This window comes from Clinocottus analis, unplaced genomic scaffold (genome assembly GCF_023055335.1).
Source record: "Clinocottus analis isolate CAN_PGR_092001 unplaced genomic scaffold, fCliAna1.0.p SCAF_4, whole genome shotgun sequence".
NCBI classification, from domain to species: Eukaryota; Metazoa; Chordata; class Actinopteri; order Perciformes; family Cottidae; genus Clinocottus; species Clinocottus analis.
This window is the reverse complement of record NW_027176153.1, coordinates 20,089,528-20,110,706: the sequence shown is the minus strand read 5'-3', so window position 1 is coordinate 20,110,706 and position 21,179 is coordinate 20,089,528. Positions and strand designations below refer to the sequence as shown.

Genomic DNA, 21,179 nt, shown 5'->3' with positions numbered 1-21,179 from the left:
CTCGTTCTTTGCGGGGGCAACATAATGACAGCATGATGTTGGTGGGATTACAGCTAAAGCAACGAAGAGCGCAACACGTGAGGGCTGGAGAGAGCAGAGGCTTCGCCTCAGGCTACGTGACTCTTTTCAAGAGGGTTACTTTTTATGAATCGACAAAAATACATTCTGTGTCAGCTATGACACAAGTCACAAATCCTGCACCTTAACAGAATTAGATGTTTCTTTTGAATATTATTTAACCTTTTGTAAACAGTGTGCGAAAATCCTCCCGCTCCCATTTTAAGTCCCAGCATGCCCCATTCAGAAAATCTTTTGGCATAAAATACGTAATTTTTCAATTTTTGGACCGAACAACACAGTTTTTTGACTGAAACTCCTTCCTAACAGGCCAAGGCTTTGTTTTTTCCCAAGACTTTGCTGAACAAATACATATAATAAACACAATTATTGTAACTAATGTGGAGTTCCTCCTATGCGCTTTCAAAAAAAAAAAAAAAGTAAATTGCAAGCTGTACTTGAACAATTTGGAGTAAATTCATGGTCTTGGTATCTTTTGAAAGACAAAACTCTTTAGCTTTTCCGCCTCTATAGTCTCGATCACTTTAAGTGCTGCTGACCCTGATTTATATTTTATAAATTTTTACACGTTATGAGCAGTGGGTAGGATTTAGGCGGATCCATTGGCAGAAATACAAAACTCGTTATGTTTTCACTGGTGTGTAACCACCTGAAACTAAGAATTGTTGTGTTTTAGTTAGCTCAGAATGAACCCTTCATATCTGCATAGGGAGCAGGTTCTCTTCCATAATGTCTCACCGGCATGTTACTACAGTAGCAACCGAACACCGGCTCGACAGAGGGTCGATTGCGTCGCCACGTTATCTGAAGGCCACCCTCATCTGACACATGTTGCAATCAAATAACCAAACAAACTAAGCAACTAACATTTTGCAACCTTCAAGCCCGAGAGCGGACCTCGCGGCTAGGCTCTACTAAAGCTCAAGAAACTAAATCCTACACACTGGTCCTTCAAACTTAATACATGTCTGATGGACAGCCCAGTTTCTCTCCTCTTGTTTCTGCACTGGCTGTATCAGAGCGTGAAGAAGCCAAAGTGTCATCAACTGCTTGTTTCTGCTGACTGTAAAAGACTCCCACAGTCAGCAATCTGTCATGTACGCTGCCACCCATCACGCTCTTCACCTCTCACACTCGCGGAAACCGCATGGACAATAAACAGTAAAACCCACGGCAGCCTGCACCTCAAATTCATGTTCAGAAAAAAAAATGCTGCAATGTGCGAATTGATGAAACCTTTCACACATAAATCAGTTGAATCACCTTTAAGTGCTCCGGTTTTCTCAATCAGCTTCTTACTATGTGTGATGGAATTTATTTATTGCATCACACGCCATCTCTGCAATAGTTTTGGTTATGAGAGATTTCTGTATTTGGGTCTTGACGTGGGCAGGCCTTAGACGGGAAAAAAAAGAAGAAATGTCACATACTTTTGTGCACCATTCAAGATTCAGCAACATCAAACCGCATCCTGATGATTAAGTTATTCATAATAAATGAATACTAAATATGCCTTTGTTCCGTTTTCACTTTGATTGTGGCTTATTTACGTATGCATATTCATCATTATGGAGACATATAAGGTCCGGTGTGGAGGACTTGAGGTTGCAGATTGCAACCAATTAAAACTTCTCCTGTGTGCCAGCAAGTGAGGATTTCATGTAATGCAGAGTGGAGGTTGCAGTTTGTCCAGAAATAAATGCTGCAGCTCCTCAAGATCAACAGAGGTTAACCGTGTTTGCTTTTCCAGCCCTGGAGACCAAAATCAACGGCGCCCCCTCTGCGTTTCATAAACGGCTCATTTTAAGGTCACGAAAACACATACAGAGTCAGATTTTCAGGTGATCACACACCAAAGAAAACCTACTCTTAAATATTACATTCCATTTCTGCGTGTAGCTCCCCTTAAATGTTATACACTGTTCCTTTAAGACTTGAATGTGCAAATCAAATCCCTGACCTACCTGTGCACTGAGATATGACGTTTGACCAAGCTTAAAGAAGAGCCGCTTTCTAAAACTCCACGTAAGCGTCACGGCCTTTTATGACATCGAAATCACCACTTCCGACTGACAAGCGCTCTTTATGCAGGTGTCTCAGCTCAAACGGGCTCCTGTGGGTGTGTGGCCGGTTGCATCTGTGTGTGTGTGTGTGTGTGTGTGCGCAAAAATAAAAAAATGTGTGTAATCACAGGGCCATTTCTTTAATGTGTTCGCCTACCTTCTGGCTCTATGTTAAACCCCTGCATTGCAGCACCGCCAGTGGGATTTCAAGCAGGCACGGCCCTTTTTTTTCTCTTCCTCATCCTTCTTTCTCTCTAACCCTCCATCCTCAACAAGAAAGAGATTAAATTTGGGCCCGATCTCCTCCTCCTCCTCCTGCGTAGAAAGCCCCCTCGCTCACACACATGCACTTCTTCTTCTTCTTCTTCTTCTTCTCCTTCTTCTTCCAGCGTTCGTACGCTTTACGCTCCAGAGAGCACAGGGCAGCTGAGAGCCCCCCAAAGTCTACTGTAGGCTCCCTTTGCCCCACATGAATCCCCCTCCACACCCTCCCCCTCGCGCTCTGCTGTGTGGGAGAAGCAGTCATGGAGAGCCACGTGTCTTGGAGACAGACACAGACAGAGAGAACGAGAGAGAGAGAGAACGAGAGAGAGAGAGAGAGAAAACATGGGATCCGTGGGGGCGCTGCAATTTAAGTGCTGTCTGAGAAGCTGCGCAGTAATCTCGTTAAAGAATGGGGAAAGGCTCTGTAGTTTGGTGCTGAGTGACTTTTGCAGTTGTTTTTGGACTACATTGCCCCTCTTCATCAAAGCGGGGACCGATCGGGGGGGATGAAATGGAACGTAGATCAGAGAATGTTCTGTCTCTTGGACAGCAGTGTGACTTCAGTGACCGGGAATAGCCGAAGAAAGCTTTATTTCAAGTCTCTTGGACTTGGTTTAATCAATGTGACAACCTCAACGCTGGGGATGGAGTCAATAAAGACAACAGCCGGCTAAAAAAAAACGCCGCTTTGAGAATCATTTTCACAAGTGTGCTGAAAAACAAACGCTTGGACTGTTGAGAAAATGAAAAGGGTTTAGAGGTTTTGTGGCCAGAACTTTTCAGACGACATAACCGCACAAGGAAAGTTCAAGCAACAAGCTTTATTGAAGTCAATCAGTTATACAATCATTGTAACATGTCCAAAATCTGTCATTCCCGTTAGATTTTGATCCAGATGTTGCTGAATCCTGATTGGTGCACGGACGTACGTGACATAAGACTGTTTCCAACTAAGCTCCGCCCCCTTCAGACCAGTAGAAAGAGAAATACAGAAACCTTTCATGTGAAATGACTAACAATTGTCTAATTTTGTCAAGAAATGAAGGATAAACACATTTTCATTTCGGATAAATTGTTCTTCTGGGGCATATTTAATGTTCTATACATCACAATATTGCACTTTTACATGTATGAAGTATTAGTATTTTTATTATTTACCCAAAAATGTGTAAAATATCTATAGTCTCATGTAGTAAGAACATTATTTCAGTACAGCCCAAACCGTTTACGCGAGATTTAAGTTATTTAGACCCATTAGATCTACTATAGTCGTTATAAAATCCTCCTCGATGTGCAGGAAGTCTTTCACATCTGATGACACATCCTGGCATTGAATGATTTGGCTTCTAAATGTTTCATTTTTGTGATAAGAACGTGGTTCCCTCACGTTGACTTGTGCTGCAAACCAAAGTACAGAGCCTTCATTAAATTCCCTTTCCCTTTCCCTCTGCGTAGTTCAGTCCCTTCAGGGACATAAATAGGTGTGTGAAAGATCTAATTATGTTCACCAAGAGGCAATTCCCTTTTGCGTGATTGTATCTAAGAATCGGCTCATCAGGGCCTGTCGCCCCTGTCAGCGAGCCATGTGATCATTTAGGATTCTTCCTCTCCTCCCTTTGAGTGGGATTTGACCTTGTGTCTGCGGGAACACATGCATTTCTTCTGTTATGGTATGCACATATGCACGTATATAACAGGCAAGAACCTCTATGTTTCTAATCTGGTTTGACTGATTGTTTCTTCAAATGATTTATATTTTGAATTCAGCCCTTGTCAGTTGACCTTTCTGCTTGAAATACAAAGCCACTCGTGTTCTTGGAGCGCTGCAGTGTGAAGCGCTGCTTTCCCCCTCGCTGTCACCGTGGGGCCTCGGCTAACTGCAAACAACTCACTTTGACAGTTTTGTAGTGTTTCTATGAGGACTGCAGGTATTTCTTTTCCCCTGTGCAGGAACCTAAAGAGTCCCCAGTCTATAGTCTCCGTCATGTGCCAGGAAATGACCCCGCAGTGCAATGAAACGCTTTGAGTCACATGGTAGAATTAATAGGTCAGCGGCGTGAGCTATGGGACGCCGTTTCTTTCATCATAGATGTCATGGCATCAGCAGATACAGTGATGGATTGATCGCTATTGCTCGACGCAATTAAATGTCAATTTCAATGTCAAAATGAATTGGTGCAATACTTTTATACACATTTTTACTTATTTTGCAATATTTTTATACACACTTATTTTATTTTGTATTCCATCTGTATATTTAATACTCTTCTTAGTGTTTAATTTAGTTTTATTACTGTTTATTTATATTACTTGATCTTTATTTACTGTGAGCAATGCTGCTGTAATCCTGCAATTTCCCCACTGAGGGACTAATAAAGGATTATCTTATCTTAACTGCTTCAAGTATGTTTTTCGAAGAAAAAGAAAGTCAAATCTAAATATAACACATTCAATTCACAGAAAAAAATGCCGGCGATGGCAAAATTGTGTGAAATGTTTTCCTTCACTGAAGTGCACAAATTGAAGTTGGTTATCTCTCCCTGTGGATGTCGTTTATGATACAATTACAATAAAGCAATTAAGTCCAGTGAATCATGAAATTGATTGTTTTGACAAAAAAAAAAAAATGGAAGGAAATTGTGCCACAAATAGAATCTCCTGGAGGAGGTCTGCATTTAGGGCCCCGCGCAGATTTTTTCGACTCATAATAAAAGTTCTTGAATCCTATCGTCAGCACTTTGGGAGGAATTGCCAACGAATGGAACGGCGCAGCAGAAAGTCCCTCGGTCATGGTCGGCTGCTAAGAGCTCGACTCGCAGCTCGGTCGCCGTACCTTTTAGGGAACAACGTGGCGTTTGGAAAGAAAATAAAGAGCCCCCCCCCCCCCAAGAAAAACGCTCATTCGTTTTCTTGCTGCAGCGTTACAAGATTGAAACCTCTCTCTTATCTGTGTGTTTACTCTGACGCAGGAGAGGGTTAGCTTAGCATTGCAGAAACACTCGGCGCGAGGGGAAAAGCCTCCGCAGCCCCGATGAAGCTCACTAATTACCACGTTTTAACTCCTTGCTCCTTGGCAAACGACCCTGATTTACCGCGTGCATAACCCCTATTTCCAGTCTTTATGCCAAACTGAGGCAACTATTTCCTTTATTTTCCTCTCACAATGTATAAAAGAACCGCCTGACGTGGTTCAGTAAGTAGTTGTTAAATCAATTATGCTAAATGTGTCATTCCATGAGAGGAAATAATCAAATATCTAATTACTAAACGGGATTCTCTTCACCCGAAAGTCTTTAAACCACAAAGAGTGTGGAGCGTTGGTTAGATTCCAGATTTTGTCCGACACATTTGTCAATAAAACACCTGAAATGATCAAGTAGAATATCTACAAATGGCTGATTATTTTAACCCTTCATGTTTTGGAAGTCTATTGTGTGAGCTCAAGGATATCGTTCCTTTATGTGGTGGCTTAGAAAGCAGTTTCATAGCACATTGGTTCAGTTTTCAAAGAGTAATCACATTGGTACTACGGTTATGTCAATAATATGATTCAATAACTGGTGAGGCGTAATGTGCAACACAGGTAGCTTTCAGTCATAATTCATCCTTCCTGCACCTTTGTGGATTAAAACGTGCGGCTATACATCAGCTTGTTTATGTGAGAGAGAGACACACAAATCAATACGTCTTCTCTTGGCTAAAAACTATTTTGTAGTCTGCAAATTGGAAGTTGCATTTTTAATGCTTTTATTGACGACTGTTCATCACACAAGGTGTTCATGGAGTATGATGCGATTGTTATGTAAAACTGTAAATCCTCGGTTAAAAATAAAAGCCACAAACTGCTGCATTTGGATGTATTGACCACCATAGGTAATGTACAAGTGGAACATATGGTTTGGTACAGAAGAAAATTCAAAATCATTCATCATTCAAATAGCCCCAATGGGCTCCAATAAGACTGAATTGTTTCTGAACTATAACCCTCTCTGACTTTGTTCTGCTTCACTTTATCAAAGCCAACCTTTGCAGAGAGAATGTTCACATGTTGTGTTATAATTTGGGTTAAAATTGGACCTTACAGCGGCATCATTTCAAACAAATGATCAGGCTGAAAGTGCATTTTTTTTCTAGGCAGACCTAATTTTTGCTGTTTTTCATCTTCCTTTACTCTTAACCAGTAACATATAGGCTGATAATTACACGTCTGAACAACATCTCACATGTGTAGCTCTTTATTATAACACCTACTTTATTCAAATAGCCCTCGTGGTTGCAGACATACACCCTTTTAGGTTGTTTTTTAAAAGATTTTAAGTGTGCACACACCAGTTTAAGTGCTTTGCAAAATCTGAGAGGTTTGATCTTTTAAGCTTACAGATGTTCCTCTGACTCCCCGGCCGGACGACACCTCTCTGAGCTCACATTGTCTTTCTGTTTCAGAGTTTCTGATTGGCGACATTCTCACTGTGATTACCTTCCGGCCGCATTCCAAGAAATCAAGATTTGGCTGTAAGTATACCCCCCGCCCCTCAACCAGCAAAGACGTTATACGTGCGGTGCTCTGAGCCGAACGCTGTGACCTCTAAGGTTGTGAGATGGAGGAGAGAAGGAGGGGAGGAGGAGGGAGATCCTCCCCTCCATCGGTCCATGCAGTCCGCTGTCATTGCTGTGACCGTCCTGTTTAAGCGGCGACAGATCACTGCACACCGCGAGACGCCTCCATCCTCTGCAGCTCCCTTCTCACAGATATCTCCCATTCCTACTTTTGTCCCTTGAGAAATCCAGCTCGCCTTCTGTGTCCTTACTGTCCACAGAAGGCATGGCCCAGATGGCAGACCGTCTACGACTGGATGCTTTTTCTTCTTCTTCTTCTAACTGTCCAGTAATATAACACTCTGATGAGCTGTGGGGTGAAGCACTATTGACCTAAAAGGATAAATCTGCTTATTACCTTTAAATACTTGGTAGAACATGAAATCTTCCTGAAGAATGGACTCATTCAAACGTCAGATATATATATGTATGTATGTATGTATGTATGTATGTATGTATGTATGTATGTATGTATATATGTAAATAGACTATATATGTAAATAGACTTGCGTAATCACATGTTTTGGACTCCACTAGATGTCAGCAAGAAAACGCTGCGTGTCGGGTTTTCCTCACTCTCCCATCTGCTCTTAGAAAAGGCTGTGCATGTGCCAGCGAGGGTGGGGGAGCCCACTGCAGTGTGTAGGGAGCAGGAAAGGCGTGGCGAGGATGAAGGTGCAGCCCACTGTGAACAAACATGATTTACTGTCGGAGTGGTTGGCTCTCGTACCACGCACACACACTCCAGCACTCAGCTGATTAATCAGAGTCATGTCCATGAGTGATGGGAGCTCCAGTGGCCTCGGAGGCTATACAGGAAGCTAATGAACCCCGTCCCCACCCCCTCCACCGGGCGGACCACGGCCACGCCTCGACGGACGATTTTGCTTGCAGCTAATTCTACACTGATTCAGTTACGGCGGCCATCTGCCGTAATACAGCCCGCTCTGCCCCTTGTCAGTCTCTCCGTTATTGCCATTGATCAGCTTCAACATGTGGATGAGAGGTCGTGCCCGGGGGAACGGTGGTGCGCTCTTAGTTGTTGCAGCTCCATTTGCGGTGGCAGTTTTCGCGGTGGCGGGAAAAACCAAAACAACGAGCTGAAAGACGCTCCACCGAGCTCAGGGAGTCATGTGACAATTTGTTGTATGAGAGCAACGATGAGGACCATTTCTTTGTTGCTTTTTTTTTGTCAGAGCAACAGTCCAAAACTTATGTAAATTCAGTTTGCTCTCGTACATGATGGGGGGAAAGCAGATTATGTATATTTTCGAAGCTAAACACTTCCTTTTATGTTGGAAGAAATGGCATTTTGTCTCTCAGCTCGACGCTTAAAGCTCAAACACGCACCATTTGTATTAAATTATCAAAATAAATCATGCACTTGGTGATGTTGCGAGTATTCATTCGTACAACGTATAAAACGGCAGTTGTTTCTAAAACGGATCAAATCTCAAAATGGGCCTCTACCAGGTCCTGAATTGGCGTCTTCACCTGCACCTCCTTCAGTCTTCAGACGCAATAACACACATTGCAGCGGTTGTAGAGACACATTTTTGGAACCAAGGCTCTCTGAGAGGGGTTTCCCTCTCACTCTGCCAAACATTAAAGGGGCCAACACAATGAAACACAAAGAATTGCATTTTTTCTTTTTTTCCTTGCACCTCCTCCCATCTGCAGCGCCGCATCCTGACACAGACACACAACCTGCCAGCCGGCCTCAGCGTCGAACATTCGCCACGCACACACATACATGAAGGCAGCGGAAAGATTTGGAGATCAGGGGAGCGGCAACAATGCTTCACTGCTTCAGGACTCCACTTTATAAAAAAAAAAAAGAAAAGGAGCACAGGATGTGATCCTGTGGGCATGTCTGCTGGAGACGGAATACATCGGGTTTTTTTTTAAGTTCTCATATCCCCAAAAGAACAGAAGCATCACAATCTTCATCATCCTACCTACTTTCCTACATTCGAGGTTCTTTTAACTGTCCACACAGTCTCTAAAAAAAAACAGTCGTGTGCTTCTACTAAAAAAAAGAAACACATGGCATTGCATGTGATTTTGTGGAAAAGCCTCCCCCATAGTCATTGACTGATTGGCTTTGCTAAAACGCTGCTAGCTCCATGCAGTTTAGTCTCCACAACGCGCACGCCTTATTAAATATGTACTCTGAGTTGCACTGGCTCTCTGGAGACTTGGCCTGTTTAGTTCAAAGTAAGGTCGGATGGAGGGTTTTTTTTTCTCCCTTCCCTCTTACTACTCCGTCAATGAAAACGACTGGATTATCAGTGTGTTTGGCGTCAGCTGCAATCGTCAGCAGTGTACAACTACGGCGAGGGCATTGGTATTCGTCATCTGTCACTACAAATCACTGCGCTTCTGCGTTTCGTGTCTCACGGGGCAGGTGCCAGCGTTGCTCACCATGGGTTTACCCGGCGTGCAATGAATCTCGGTTTGGATCGATATCCCCGTTCCCACTCAGACGGTGAATCAGAGCGGCCTGGGTTTCAGGCCACTGGGCTGTAAGATATCTTTTACGTTGTGTAACAAAGAGCGCACAAAGGAGCGCAGGCCCGGCGAGCTTTTGATAGATTCAGTAGCCTAAATGTCGCACCGCGTTGTTGATGAGGACGGAATACAAACTGTCTTTGTTCGCATTGGAAGGCTGCCATTTTACTTTCAGCCTTCACAAAAACAATATGGAGGTGGAGAGCTGAAGCAGCCACCCTCCAGGTTTAGTTGGAGTTGCTGCAATCCCTGAAGGTAATATTCTGTATTTTCCTCTTATTAAAAACAACCATGAGCTGATCCTGATGAAAGTATAGCGTGTGCAGGCCGAGGCTTTAGCTGAGAAGGGCTCCATTGTTGTCCAAAAACGATTGAAAGCACATCACTGAGCGTCACCGTTTTTAGGAGGCGACGCGTTCCTTCATCGCCATTTCACTGTAATATTAAGTCAAGCCTACACAGACCACGCTGGTGCACTTAAATACTGCTGCAAACTGAATGTGTATCAATCCGCAGCTGAAAATAGTCCCCAAAACATGCACTATTTACCAGTTTTTGAGTTACATTTTCCCAAAAAACACAATGCCCAGCATTTTTAAGCCATATTTTCCACCTTAAAAAAATCTCTCTATATATATATTATATATTTGTGACTATTTAAAGATGTATGTCTTCAGTGGGAACAACTGAGCGTAGTGCCAGCGACAGGGAAGTCATAAAGTATTGAGGGACGACTAACACATAGTTGTTGTTTTTTTAATGTTTTAATGGGATTTGTGCAGAAATCGAGAAAATTCGCCGGCAATAGGTGAAGATGTCAAGATGTAAAAAAAAAAGACTGCGCTCGTGTCATTTTTCTTTTTGAGAGTTTCACTGGGACAGCGTCACATCCCCTGTAATTATCAGATCACTTCTAATTCAAAAAGCAGCGACCATGCATTGCTGCCCGGACTAAATACTGAGAAATGTTGCGGCCACAGACAGGAAAGAAATTACAATTTCTCTCTCTCTGTCTCTCTCTCTCTCTCGCTCCCGCTCTCTCTCTCCAATTGTATGTTTTGAAATTACAGAAAGCCATCTCACTCCACCTTCCATTTTCCCGCATTGAGAATTTATTGATTTTTTTTGTTCAAGTGCTTATTGCTGGCCAGTGAGGAGGTGATTCACTTAGGGGACGATGATAATTCTCGGTGACACGCGATAATACCCGAAGGGCTCCGAACTGTCTGCTTCAGCGTTGGTGTTAAGCGAAAGAGTGCGTCACATCTTGTCATTAAATAAGCAGATTTACGCAGTCACATGTAAAGGGAACGAAAGCGGCGTTAGCTAAGGGGGGGGTCTGGGCGACAATTTTGCAGTATTCATACGATTACTTATTTATGTTTGGGTTTTTTTTTAGCGCTCATTATCCCACGGGCACGCTCAAAACTCTCTTCACTGAGCTTCCGACGCTTATATAAAGCAGAGTGAGGTCAGCGAAAGGTTTTTATATCATGCCGAAGACTGCCTCGTGGGGTTAAAATCTTCCTGGATGACAGTGGGAGTGGTAGTGCGAAGGCATAATTCAGATAAATGGATAGCGATGGCGAGGGAGAACGAGACTCAGCAGCAGACTATTGCCGCGGTAAACAGGGCGAGCGGCGGGCTTCCTCTCGTCTTCGTCTTGTTATCCAGACTGTAGGTCTCATCCACAGTCGTTTGACTCTATATATTATCTTATTTACATTCTCTTTTTTTCACGCAGCTGCAGCTCGTATCTGAGTCCCCCGAGCAGCCCGCGCTCGCGTGAACGAGAGGTGCGGGTGCCGGTCGAGACGGTCGAGCACATGGATGGGTTTTTTTTTTGGGATATGCCCTGTATGCATCGGACCGGTTAGGAGAGAGAGGTGGGGGGGGGGGGGCACAGATTGCTGCATACGGCGCCTTGTGAGCGGCATCACAAATCAGCCGGCCGAGTAGTGAGAGCTGGCGTGGAGGGAGAGATGGAAGATGGAGAGAAAGCGGGAGAGAGAGGGGAGAGAGAGAGGGGAGAGAGGGGAGAGAGGGGAGGGGGATCCTTTCAGTGACAGAGATGGAAAGAGTGGAGCGAGGGAGAGGAGGAGGGGATTGAGAGAAGCAGAGGTGGGGGTAGTCACCAAGAGAATGAGTGAGCGCGCGCGCGAGTGTGTGTGTACGTACGTGCGTGTGTGTGTGTGTGTGTGTGTGTGTGTGTGTGGGAGAACAAGTAGTGCTGCAGTGGAAACAGTGCGAAGAGGACTGCAGTTTCTGGTGCTGATGGGAGAGCGGTCGAGGGACGTTATTAAGGCATTGTTACATTAACCCCAAGTGCCTCTTTTGGTGAATGGGTTAGCCTCTTGCGGAGAACAGGATTTCGGGATTACGGTAGTGCTGGTAAGGGCGTATTTCAACTCTCTTCTCGGCGTGGCTTGAACACTTCCTTTGAGGGATCTGGATTAGAGTTGTTCGGCATTTCAAGGCTGGGGGTTGTGATGCTGTAGTTTCCACAGGCTGTGTGTGATTTAGCGTGTCCTTAACCACGATGCGGGTGCAGTGTGCAACGTTACTTCCTGGTGCATGTGGTCCAAACTTTATTCAGAGCTGATCGTGAAGCCTTGTGAAGGGAACACGGAACAGCCTCCGGGTCCCTATCTGCCCAGGTGTAAACCTCGTCTTCTACCATTTTGTGTGCAATCCGTTACGATCCCACATCAGGCACTGTTTTTTTTTTTTAGAAAGGAGGGGAGGGATGTAGTGTAGCACTGGATCTCGATTATTCTCATTGATCTTGCCTCATTTAGCGTGCCCCAGCGGGTGTAGTACCTCTTTTTCCTGGAGAGTGTCCAGGAGGCTGCCCTGCTGACAGATGCTCCACTTCCCCCCCCGTGCAGCCACGACCGGCATCGCTCGCAAACACACAGAGAACAAGCAACCCTCAGGTTTAACTGTATTAATCCTGCAAATGTAACAGAGCAGACGGCACGGCGCGCTTCGAGAGTGAGAAGTCCGACATGAAAAGAGGCTGACAGTTGTGCTGAGGAGTAGCGCGAGTGAAGAGAGGGTGGGGATTTGATAAAGTGCTGCAGGATGCTCTTTTTTTTTCTGCTGTCTCTCATGGGACATATAGCACAGGCAGCACCGAGGTTACAGTACCAAGGACAAAACCTCTTCTTCTGCAATCCTTCCTGCTACCTAATGCCTGTTACCTGACTTGTACTGGCATCAGGCTCATCGGGAGCACAATAGAGTTGCATCCAAATTAAATATTTTATACTAAACTGACAATGAATACATTTGAATAGATAGAGTTGTTTTTGAAGTGTTATTGTGAGCCTGCGTTTTTTTTTTTTTTTTTTTTTATAGCCCTGAAGCGCGGCATTTTTAAGACAAATACAACCCAATTTTCACATGGTGCACAAGAAAATGATGTATTATCTGCTTTTATGTTAGTCGGTGGCTCGTGTTTTGGAGTGGTCACATGATCAGGAGAGTAGTAAACAAACTTGTGGATGTGCAGGATCAGATTATGTAGATGCAGCTGGGTATGTAGATATGCTTTTACCTGCATGCATGTTTACCCCTTCAATATCCGGAGTGCAGGAGACTATTTGATGCTGAGCTTGATCTAAATCTTTTTTTTTTTTTTTGTGTCAGGCACTAAAACATTCAGGCAGGCTCATTAAGTCCGTACCTCCGGCTGGCCGCTCCCATTGGCTCTCACGCTGAGAAATACTCTCAGAGTCTCTCATACATAACCAGAAAAATGAGAGGATGCTTTGAAGTTCACCAATCTTGTTTTTTTTTCTTCTTCTTCTTCTTCTTCTTCTTCTTCTTCATCTGGCCCCCCTTCAAGAAGGCAGCTGGTGCTCCATTGCTGAGAACAGCACAAAGATGAGGAGGAATAAAAGAGGCGTATTCTCACTGTGCAGCCTCCAAGAGTGTCTCGCTTCAATGGGTGTGCCCTCTTGCACCCGCACCGACTTTTTTTCGTCTTCCCTCCTTTCTTTTTTACTCCGCTGCATTGAACTATCCCTTCATCCGCTGCCACTCCACGAGCAGAAGTATGTTCAAAAATGACAACGCCGTCCCCGTATCGGACACTGAGAATGAGTCAGTGGTTTTCTCGCTGACGCGTTAGCGCAACCGTCCTCGGGAAGAGATTGCTCAGCCGGCCGTCAAGCTTCTCACTCCAGGTGAGAGTGCAGCCGTCCCGGCTCCTGGCCCCCCCCCCTCAAGTTTTGGTTGTGTGTCGCTGGCACTCGATGGCAGAGAGCTTTTGAGTGTTAAACGGCCCCGACGCCGTCACGAGTCACGGCATCCCGCTGCACCTCGTCTTTTATCTTATGAGTGAGGGAGAAAAAAAAAACATGCTGATTTTCGCCGTGAGAACGTCTGGGGCCCATTTGTTTACCCGACATCTTGCTTCTTTAGGGCGGGAGAGGAGGGGGTTCGTGATGGTCAAAAAGAGGGGATACAAAGCAGTGTAACACACACACACACACGCACACACACACGCACAGACGCTGTAGAGAATGAGTGAAAGCAGCATTTTCAGTGTGTTTCATCATACTGGAGAATTTGCGTGTGACTCCGACAATGCTGCTGCAACAGAGCCTCGGATTTCACGCCAAGGTTTCCTGCATGGAAAGTAGCGCAGTGTGTTCAGGAGTTAGTTTAAAGTAACAGTTTGTCATTTTGGGAAATACGCTACTTCGCTTTCTACCACTTTCAAGTCTGTACAACCAGGAGCCGGCTAGCTTAGCTTAGCACAACATCTGATAGCAAGGGGGATTGATTAGCGAGGCCCTGTCCAACCGTAACATACTCATCACTAATAAATAGTTTTTTTTTAATCTTGTTTCTTTAACCGGTACTAAAACCATGTGTAAAAAAAAGTCTCCTGGCTGGTACCAGCAACTTCCTCAAATCTCTGCTGGGTTGCCTGGCAACTGCTCTTAGCCTATAGAAATAGTTTGGTCCGTAACCCCCTCGTATCACGGTGACTTGTCAGTTTTTACAAACAAATAACATGAGAGCTGTTGACAGGCGGATTCTCCAAAGCCGGGCTCGCTGCCTCCCCATCTGTGTTTCTGCTGATAACTGGTTGCCGGTTGTAGTTTAATATGCAACGTATGGACATGAAAGGGATGTATATCTTTCTCCAGGACACAGCGAAAAAAAGCGTGTATACATCCCCTAAAATGTCAAACTGTTCCTTCAACTTCAAAAAGAGATCCGCCGGAGATGCTGCCTCCATATTTTACCTTTTTTTTTTTTCTTTCAAAAACAGAAAGCCAGTATCGATGAAGGCTTACTATCTGCAGCGCTGCAGAGGCCCTCTGCTTCTTTCACAGTTCCTCCACACAGCCTTACGTGCAGATTGGGTCACAATCTGTGTGACAGAGTGATTAATCAACCTATCAGGGGACAGGATGGGGGGGGGGGGGGTCGTGCCGAGGGAGGTGAGGGAGGATGTATGGCAACTGGCTGTGAATGATCCCCGCCGCTTCTCGCTCAGTGCCTCCCCGCCTCCCTTTTTTCTCAAGGATCCCTCCTGATAATAGCTGAGTCACATTCAGCTGCAGGTGAGAATACGCATTGTTTTATCTCCACGAGCAGGTTCGAAAATGAGCCTCTCCGGACCGCCCCTTCGGGTCAGCGCTCAATGAGATATACGAGGAAGAGGCTTTTCTCTCTACTTCTCTTCAGCGAAGGCACCTTCTTTTTTTTTTTTTCTTCTTTTTTTTTTGACATCCTTATCTCGGATCAGCGGTGGAACCAGGAGGATTTTGATGCGCTTGCGTTTTTTTGTGTCGACATAAAGGTTTAATTGCCTTGTCGACATCTCTGATTGAGGGTCAGGAGAGTCCTCTCTCTTGTGGACGCTTGTTTCGCATATGCTTGCATTTGTGAGTCCAAAACTCAGGGGTGTGACTCCTCAGTAAATGTCCTGTTCCCCGGGTGGCTGCATCAGCACTTCTGCTGACTGTTGCTTGCTGGCACAGAAATTACAAAAATGAGGTTAGTCAAAGCACCAGAATATATATATATAGAAAGTCCCCTCCTTAACTGAGGAGGGCATTTACACCCTCAAAAGAGAGGCAGGATGCTTATCATTGAAGCTAGCAACTTCGCTAGCTGAATTGAATGGCTTGATTACTGTGACGTCACACGACAGCATCCGGACAGATGCTTGGCACTTCCCCGCCGATGTTTGGTGGCAGGAGGAGACTTTGCAAGGCTCTCGGTCAGGAGTTTCAGAATCTTGCCCTGGCGCGTGTTGTGAACCGCGTGCTGCGGTCCTGGATTTTCTTTTTTCGCCAGAGCTTCTGTCAGCTCTCTTGGCTCCCTACCCACCAAATGACAAAAAGGGCTTTGCAGGCTACCTCGCAGGAATCTGTCTCTGCCGCGCACTTGGCGACTCTTTGACTGTGCGTGCCAACTGAGATCTGTTAGGGGACTGTAAGCTGACATTATGTGCACGAGTGACACCGCAGAGACATCTCTTCGTGCTCAATAGGGCGATATACGACCAATGTATAGGCATGGGAAGATGCGGCGTTCAGCAGCTGTAAAGACTACATTGTTATTGTGCTGATGCTGCCACCTCAAATCGTAATATTTAGAAATGCATGCCGCTGTATTCAGAGCTTTTAGAGAAAGCTCCATCGGTAACGGGTTCAGTAAATGAACATTTGCTGCAATTCCATCATTACGATCATGAATTGTTCTGCTTTGGAGTGCTCTTAGGTTCGGCCATCCTTCAGTGGTAAATAACAAGCAATGCAGCCATCAGTATCCCCCCCCCCTGTAATCCTATTAAAACTCTGCAAAAATGAGACCATTATGACTGCGGGAGCCCCAAGTCCATTTCAGCGGGGGTGAATTACCATAGAGTAGCAAGAGTTCAGGAACAAAGCTGCACATTATCTCTAATTGAAACAACTCCACCATCTCAGTGTGGCTTTCCGGCTACAGTAATGCTCCGTCTGATGGAGCTAATAAAATACGATGCCCCCTGTTCTCTAAATGTTCCAGGACACGTTTTTCAGCTGAAATCGAGTCCAGGCGGATCAGAAGGGGTCAACTGTGACTCAGCGACGGTTCCGGCCAATATTCTCCTCCTGTTCCTCGCAGTGTGTTTAGCATAAATTCAAGATGCGCGTGACAACAATGGCCTTTCAAACGATATCCTCGATATCTCGCACGACTAAAAATAACTCGGATGAAAGAGTCACTCTGCATAGCGAATTCAAAGTTAGAGCACACACACACACACACTGACACACTCACATGCACACACGTACGCAAACATGCACACACGCAGCTTCTCTGAAAAAAAAAAAAAAAAAAAAAAAACACGATGAAAGACATACCACTTTGCATAAAAGTCGCATTCACCCCAAATCTGAAATTATCAAATTAAGAGGCTTCCTAGTTTTTGAAAAGAAGTCACTAACTTCCTGTTTATTTGAGTAAACAACCCGAGCCACAGTTTGCTGCAGCCATCACATTAGTGCGACGTGGGGGAAGTGAAGCCGCGCAGGATGCACAGCTCCTACAGCTGGAGGCCGAGCACTCCACCCGCCCACGCATAACCCGTAATGTCACAGATGGCAGGGCCCTCAGTGGGAGCCGGGTGATTTCATCGGGGTCACATTATTCAGATTACTTTACGTCTTTTGAGGGACCCTGCTCGTCTGGCGGGCCACCGAGGAGCCGTTGTTTCTCCATCCGTGTGGCCTCTACGCAACCACCTTAAAAAGTGACAAATACTCAATAGTTCATTTGCCGCCCCGTCGCTCCTGACCGTGGCCCCCGAGCCGCAGGGCACGCGACCAGTTCCCCTTCTCCCTCTCCTTCTCCGGAAGCCATTTTGAAAGGGTGTGCGGAGACGCAGTTTGATCGCGTGTATATATTTCGCTGCGTTTGTATTGGAAATCCACAAAAGCTACACACGGATTGTCATGCTGGCAGACAGCTGTGTGAACTAGTTTGGAGGCAAGTTGTAAAGGCCGGGCGGGGAGGGGGAGAGGGGGAGGGAGGGGGGAGGGGGCAAAAGGACTTCACCGTCTGGCTGCAGATTGTTAATTAATTGTCGTTCGCAGGGTACTTGTTGTCGGGTAATGAAACAGCTGCATGACTTTAGCTCCCTCTCCTTGGGTTGTTTTCTCTTGTATCTGACCCGGGTGCTAATAAACCCTCCACAAACTCCCCCTCCCCCTCTCACCACCCCCCTCCCCCCCACACACACACACACACACTCTCTCACCACCTCACATGGAGTTGTGTTATCTGCAGGCTGGGGTTTCCTGTCACTGCAGAGGATGTCACACAGCGTGGTCACTGGGTCATCACGCATGATGGCAGGCGATAGGGAAGCGGCGTTGGGTTGTCTCGTGTTTGCATGCGAGAGGAGACGTAGTCGTTATAATTATAGTTTGACAGGTGGGAGGTAATTAAGTAAGAGCACTTAGCCTGCAGGCATATTCCAGCGTATTTAAGTGACTCATATTTTCCCTCTAATGATGATGAAGACAACATATGATATAATAATCCATTAGTGTGCGTGAGTGTGATTCAAATATCTCCCGATAATCTTATTTATCACCCGTGCTCTTGTTCGTAGCATGAAGAAGAAAAAAATACATCGGCTCGATAAATATGCTGCGAGGTGTTGAGGATTAATGCGACGGCCACGAAAACACAACGCCTCGGATTGGAGCCCGCCTCCAGTCCCTGGTGTCATCTATCGACTGTCTGGAATAAATACCTGAAAAAATACTTTCAAATACGCCGCAAGACGAGATAAATCACGTCAAAGCTCAGAGGACATGTTGTGATATACTGCGAGAGGTAAAAGTGCTCTTCTCTTGATGCATTAAATCTGTACCACCAATCACAGAGGAGAGAATTATTTGGCTGTTTTAAGAGGATGTGTTTAGTATCAGCACGTGTGTACTTTATGTGTACTTTAAGATCCTTGATATGCTTTGTGATAAGTAAAGTATTTCTGATTGTGGTTCCTGGAAACAAACTCAACTTAAGTTATTTCTACAAAAGCAAAAGTGGTTCAATCCATTTGAAGATTGATGTGTTCCTAAAAGCAAACCGGTTCATTCTTTTGAAATTAAAGACGCAACACAACAGCTCCTCAAAGTCTACATTTGTGATTTGTCTTTGAACAAATACTGCAGCCATCTTCCTGTCCTCGCCTCCGTGTGTCTCAGCTGATCGACGTCCAGAGACCCGGTCAACCTTTATGTATCACAGATAATATTTCAGTGACACTACAGCGTCGGTGAGTGCGGTCGCGGCAAAACTCCGGTTTGTTTTGTGCACCAGAGATATATATATAAAAAAAAAAAGAAAAAGTGCTTGATCCCCATCCAGCTCGGAGCAGTGTGTGCGGTGATAAGGAACCGGATCATGCCCGTGTAGCCGAGCCATTTTGTTTTAACTCATTCTGATGAGTCAAATTGCTAACGGAATGAGATGCACATTGGGCGATGGAGCTTAAAAACTCCCACAGATTTCAGTAAATGAGTATTATATGAAATGCATATTGGATAAGGAGGGTCTATTTTTAAACTTGTATTCATCACAGGCAACGCCTCTTGGTCATTAAACGCTCTCGCTTGAGGATCGCCCGGCTCCACGCTCACATGTTTGCATCTGGAAGCTTCCCAGTGTGAGCTGGGCACCATGCAACTTTATTCATTCATTTATTGTCCATTATTTAATCTGTTGGCTCAGGGATTGAACCACTGGCCTCCTGTATTATCACTTATTGCGCGCTGTATGCAAGTGTGGAAACTGTTGCATGTTTACATCGTGTATATGTAGTTATTCATGAGTATGCATAGTTCAGGTTGGTTGGATTGGAATCTGTTGACTGGTCAACTATTAACTCGTTGAATACTGTGAAACCAATTTGGTCTCCAGACCTCTTTTCCCTGTGTTTAAGTCGTCGTATTGGAATTAACCCCAAATTAATTCCAATACTTGTGTTTATTGTATGTATTTGTTCAGCAAAATCTTGGAAAAAAAATGTATATCTGCAAAAAGAAAATCACTTTTAAAAGATATTTTGATCGTAACTATGAACATCCAGCATGATATGAGCCGGATTCCCCAAAATGCCTCCTGGAGTGGTCAATAAGACACCTTTTTGGAAAGATTAGGACCTAAAGAATCAGAATCTGCAACAACAAACAAAGCCTAGGCCGGTTACGAAGGAGTTTCAGTCAAAGAAACCGTGTCGTTCGGTTCAAAAATGGAAAAATGACGTATTTTATGCCAAAAGATTGTCTGAATGGGGCACGCTGGGACTTAAAATGGATGCGGGATGAGTTTTGCGCACAGTTTCCAGAAGGTTAAATGTGTTGTCCTGAAATGCGATACAGACATTCGTGCTCCTCAGAGGAAGAATCCAAATGACCCCCACCCTGTCGTTCCCTCCAGCGTCACCAGCTGCTAAAAGTTGTCTCTTCACCAGTGAAAGACCTCAACGTCTACGAAACAGATTGAACTTCATGGTGTGACTTTTCTGCCGATATTTCAGAACCGGTGCTAATGACCTACTTGTTATTCAGTAGGTTAAGTTCGACGAACTCGAAACCCTTTCCATTTTTTCAGCCTCAGTCAGCAGATAATTCCTCCCCTTAAAAACAACAAAAAGCAAGTTCATATAGTTTATTTTTCATACTTGCTGTCGTAAAACAACCGTCTCCGTCTGTGTCCTCCAGCTCCGTCCTCGCTGTCGCCCTCCAAGTGGAGGACATAAACCGCTTCAGCGGATCTCCATGCATGATAATTGAACGGGTCTGGCTGGGCCCGATGTGACGGACAAACGGGGTAAAATGCACATAAAGCTCGGATGTGTGTGGAGGCCTTTCAACATCTCAGTGGAGATAAGCGGCGGTTCTGTTTTATAGCGCATACGCAATCATCTTTTTTTAAATGTGCGCTGGTTGAAAGTAACAAACCAAATGAACACTAAACAGCGTTTGTATCCATCTCACTATATAATCACAAGACGTTGGTTGTTTGTAACATTAGCCTACATAACGGCAGCGCGAGCTATTTTAGAGGCACGTATTTTAAGATGTAGAAGCCGCTACCGGCCCCCTGAATAATATAAGCTCATCCTTGCCGCTGTCAGCTTCGATTTAAATAATTTATACGTGGCAATAAATAGAGGCAAGAATCTCTGGCACCGACTTGGAGAATTGGCACTTGAGAAATAGGAAATTCCTCTCGTTTCTCCCCACACACACACACACACACACACACACACACTCTCCGCATCAACATGGCTTTAATGAAATCAGCGGCAGCTCCTTGTTATGCTTGTCATCTTTCTCTGCTCCCACCCCCCCCCCCCCCGAATGGAGGTCTCGCCCGATCACTCATCGCTCCGTCGGCAGGCATCGCCTTCGGTCGCGCTCGTCACACTTTGATTCCTGCGAGCGATAAGAGCCCCGGATGAACATTTGTTTGGCCCGCGGAAACACACCGGCGGGGTGGACGGCTCGCGGTTGTTCATTTTGTTTTGCTCCTGCGGTTTAAACTACCCCCAGCCCCCGGTTAGGCGCCGCTTGGCTTGAGCGCTCCAGACAACACAAAAGGTGCTGATAAATTGAGAATTGACAGTTATTCCTCATAAAT

At 45.1% G+C, this 21,179-nt stretch overlaps 1 protein-coding gene across 1 annotated transcript in view; it reads left to right on the top strand.

The window, feature by feature from the left end:
- oard1 (O-acyl-ADP-ribose deacylase 1) overlaps positions 1-21,179 on the top strand; it is a 46,125-nt gene that overhangs the window by 22,068 nt on the left and 2,878 nt on the right. Inside the window, exon 7 of the mRNA XM_068597070.1 lies at positions 6,849-6,917. Coding sequence (XP_068453171.1) covers positions 6,849-6,917 — 69 coding nt within the window. The remainder of the gene's footprint in view (positions 1-6,848; positions 6,918-21,179) is intronic.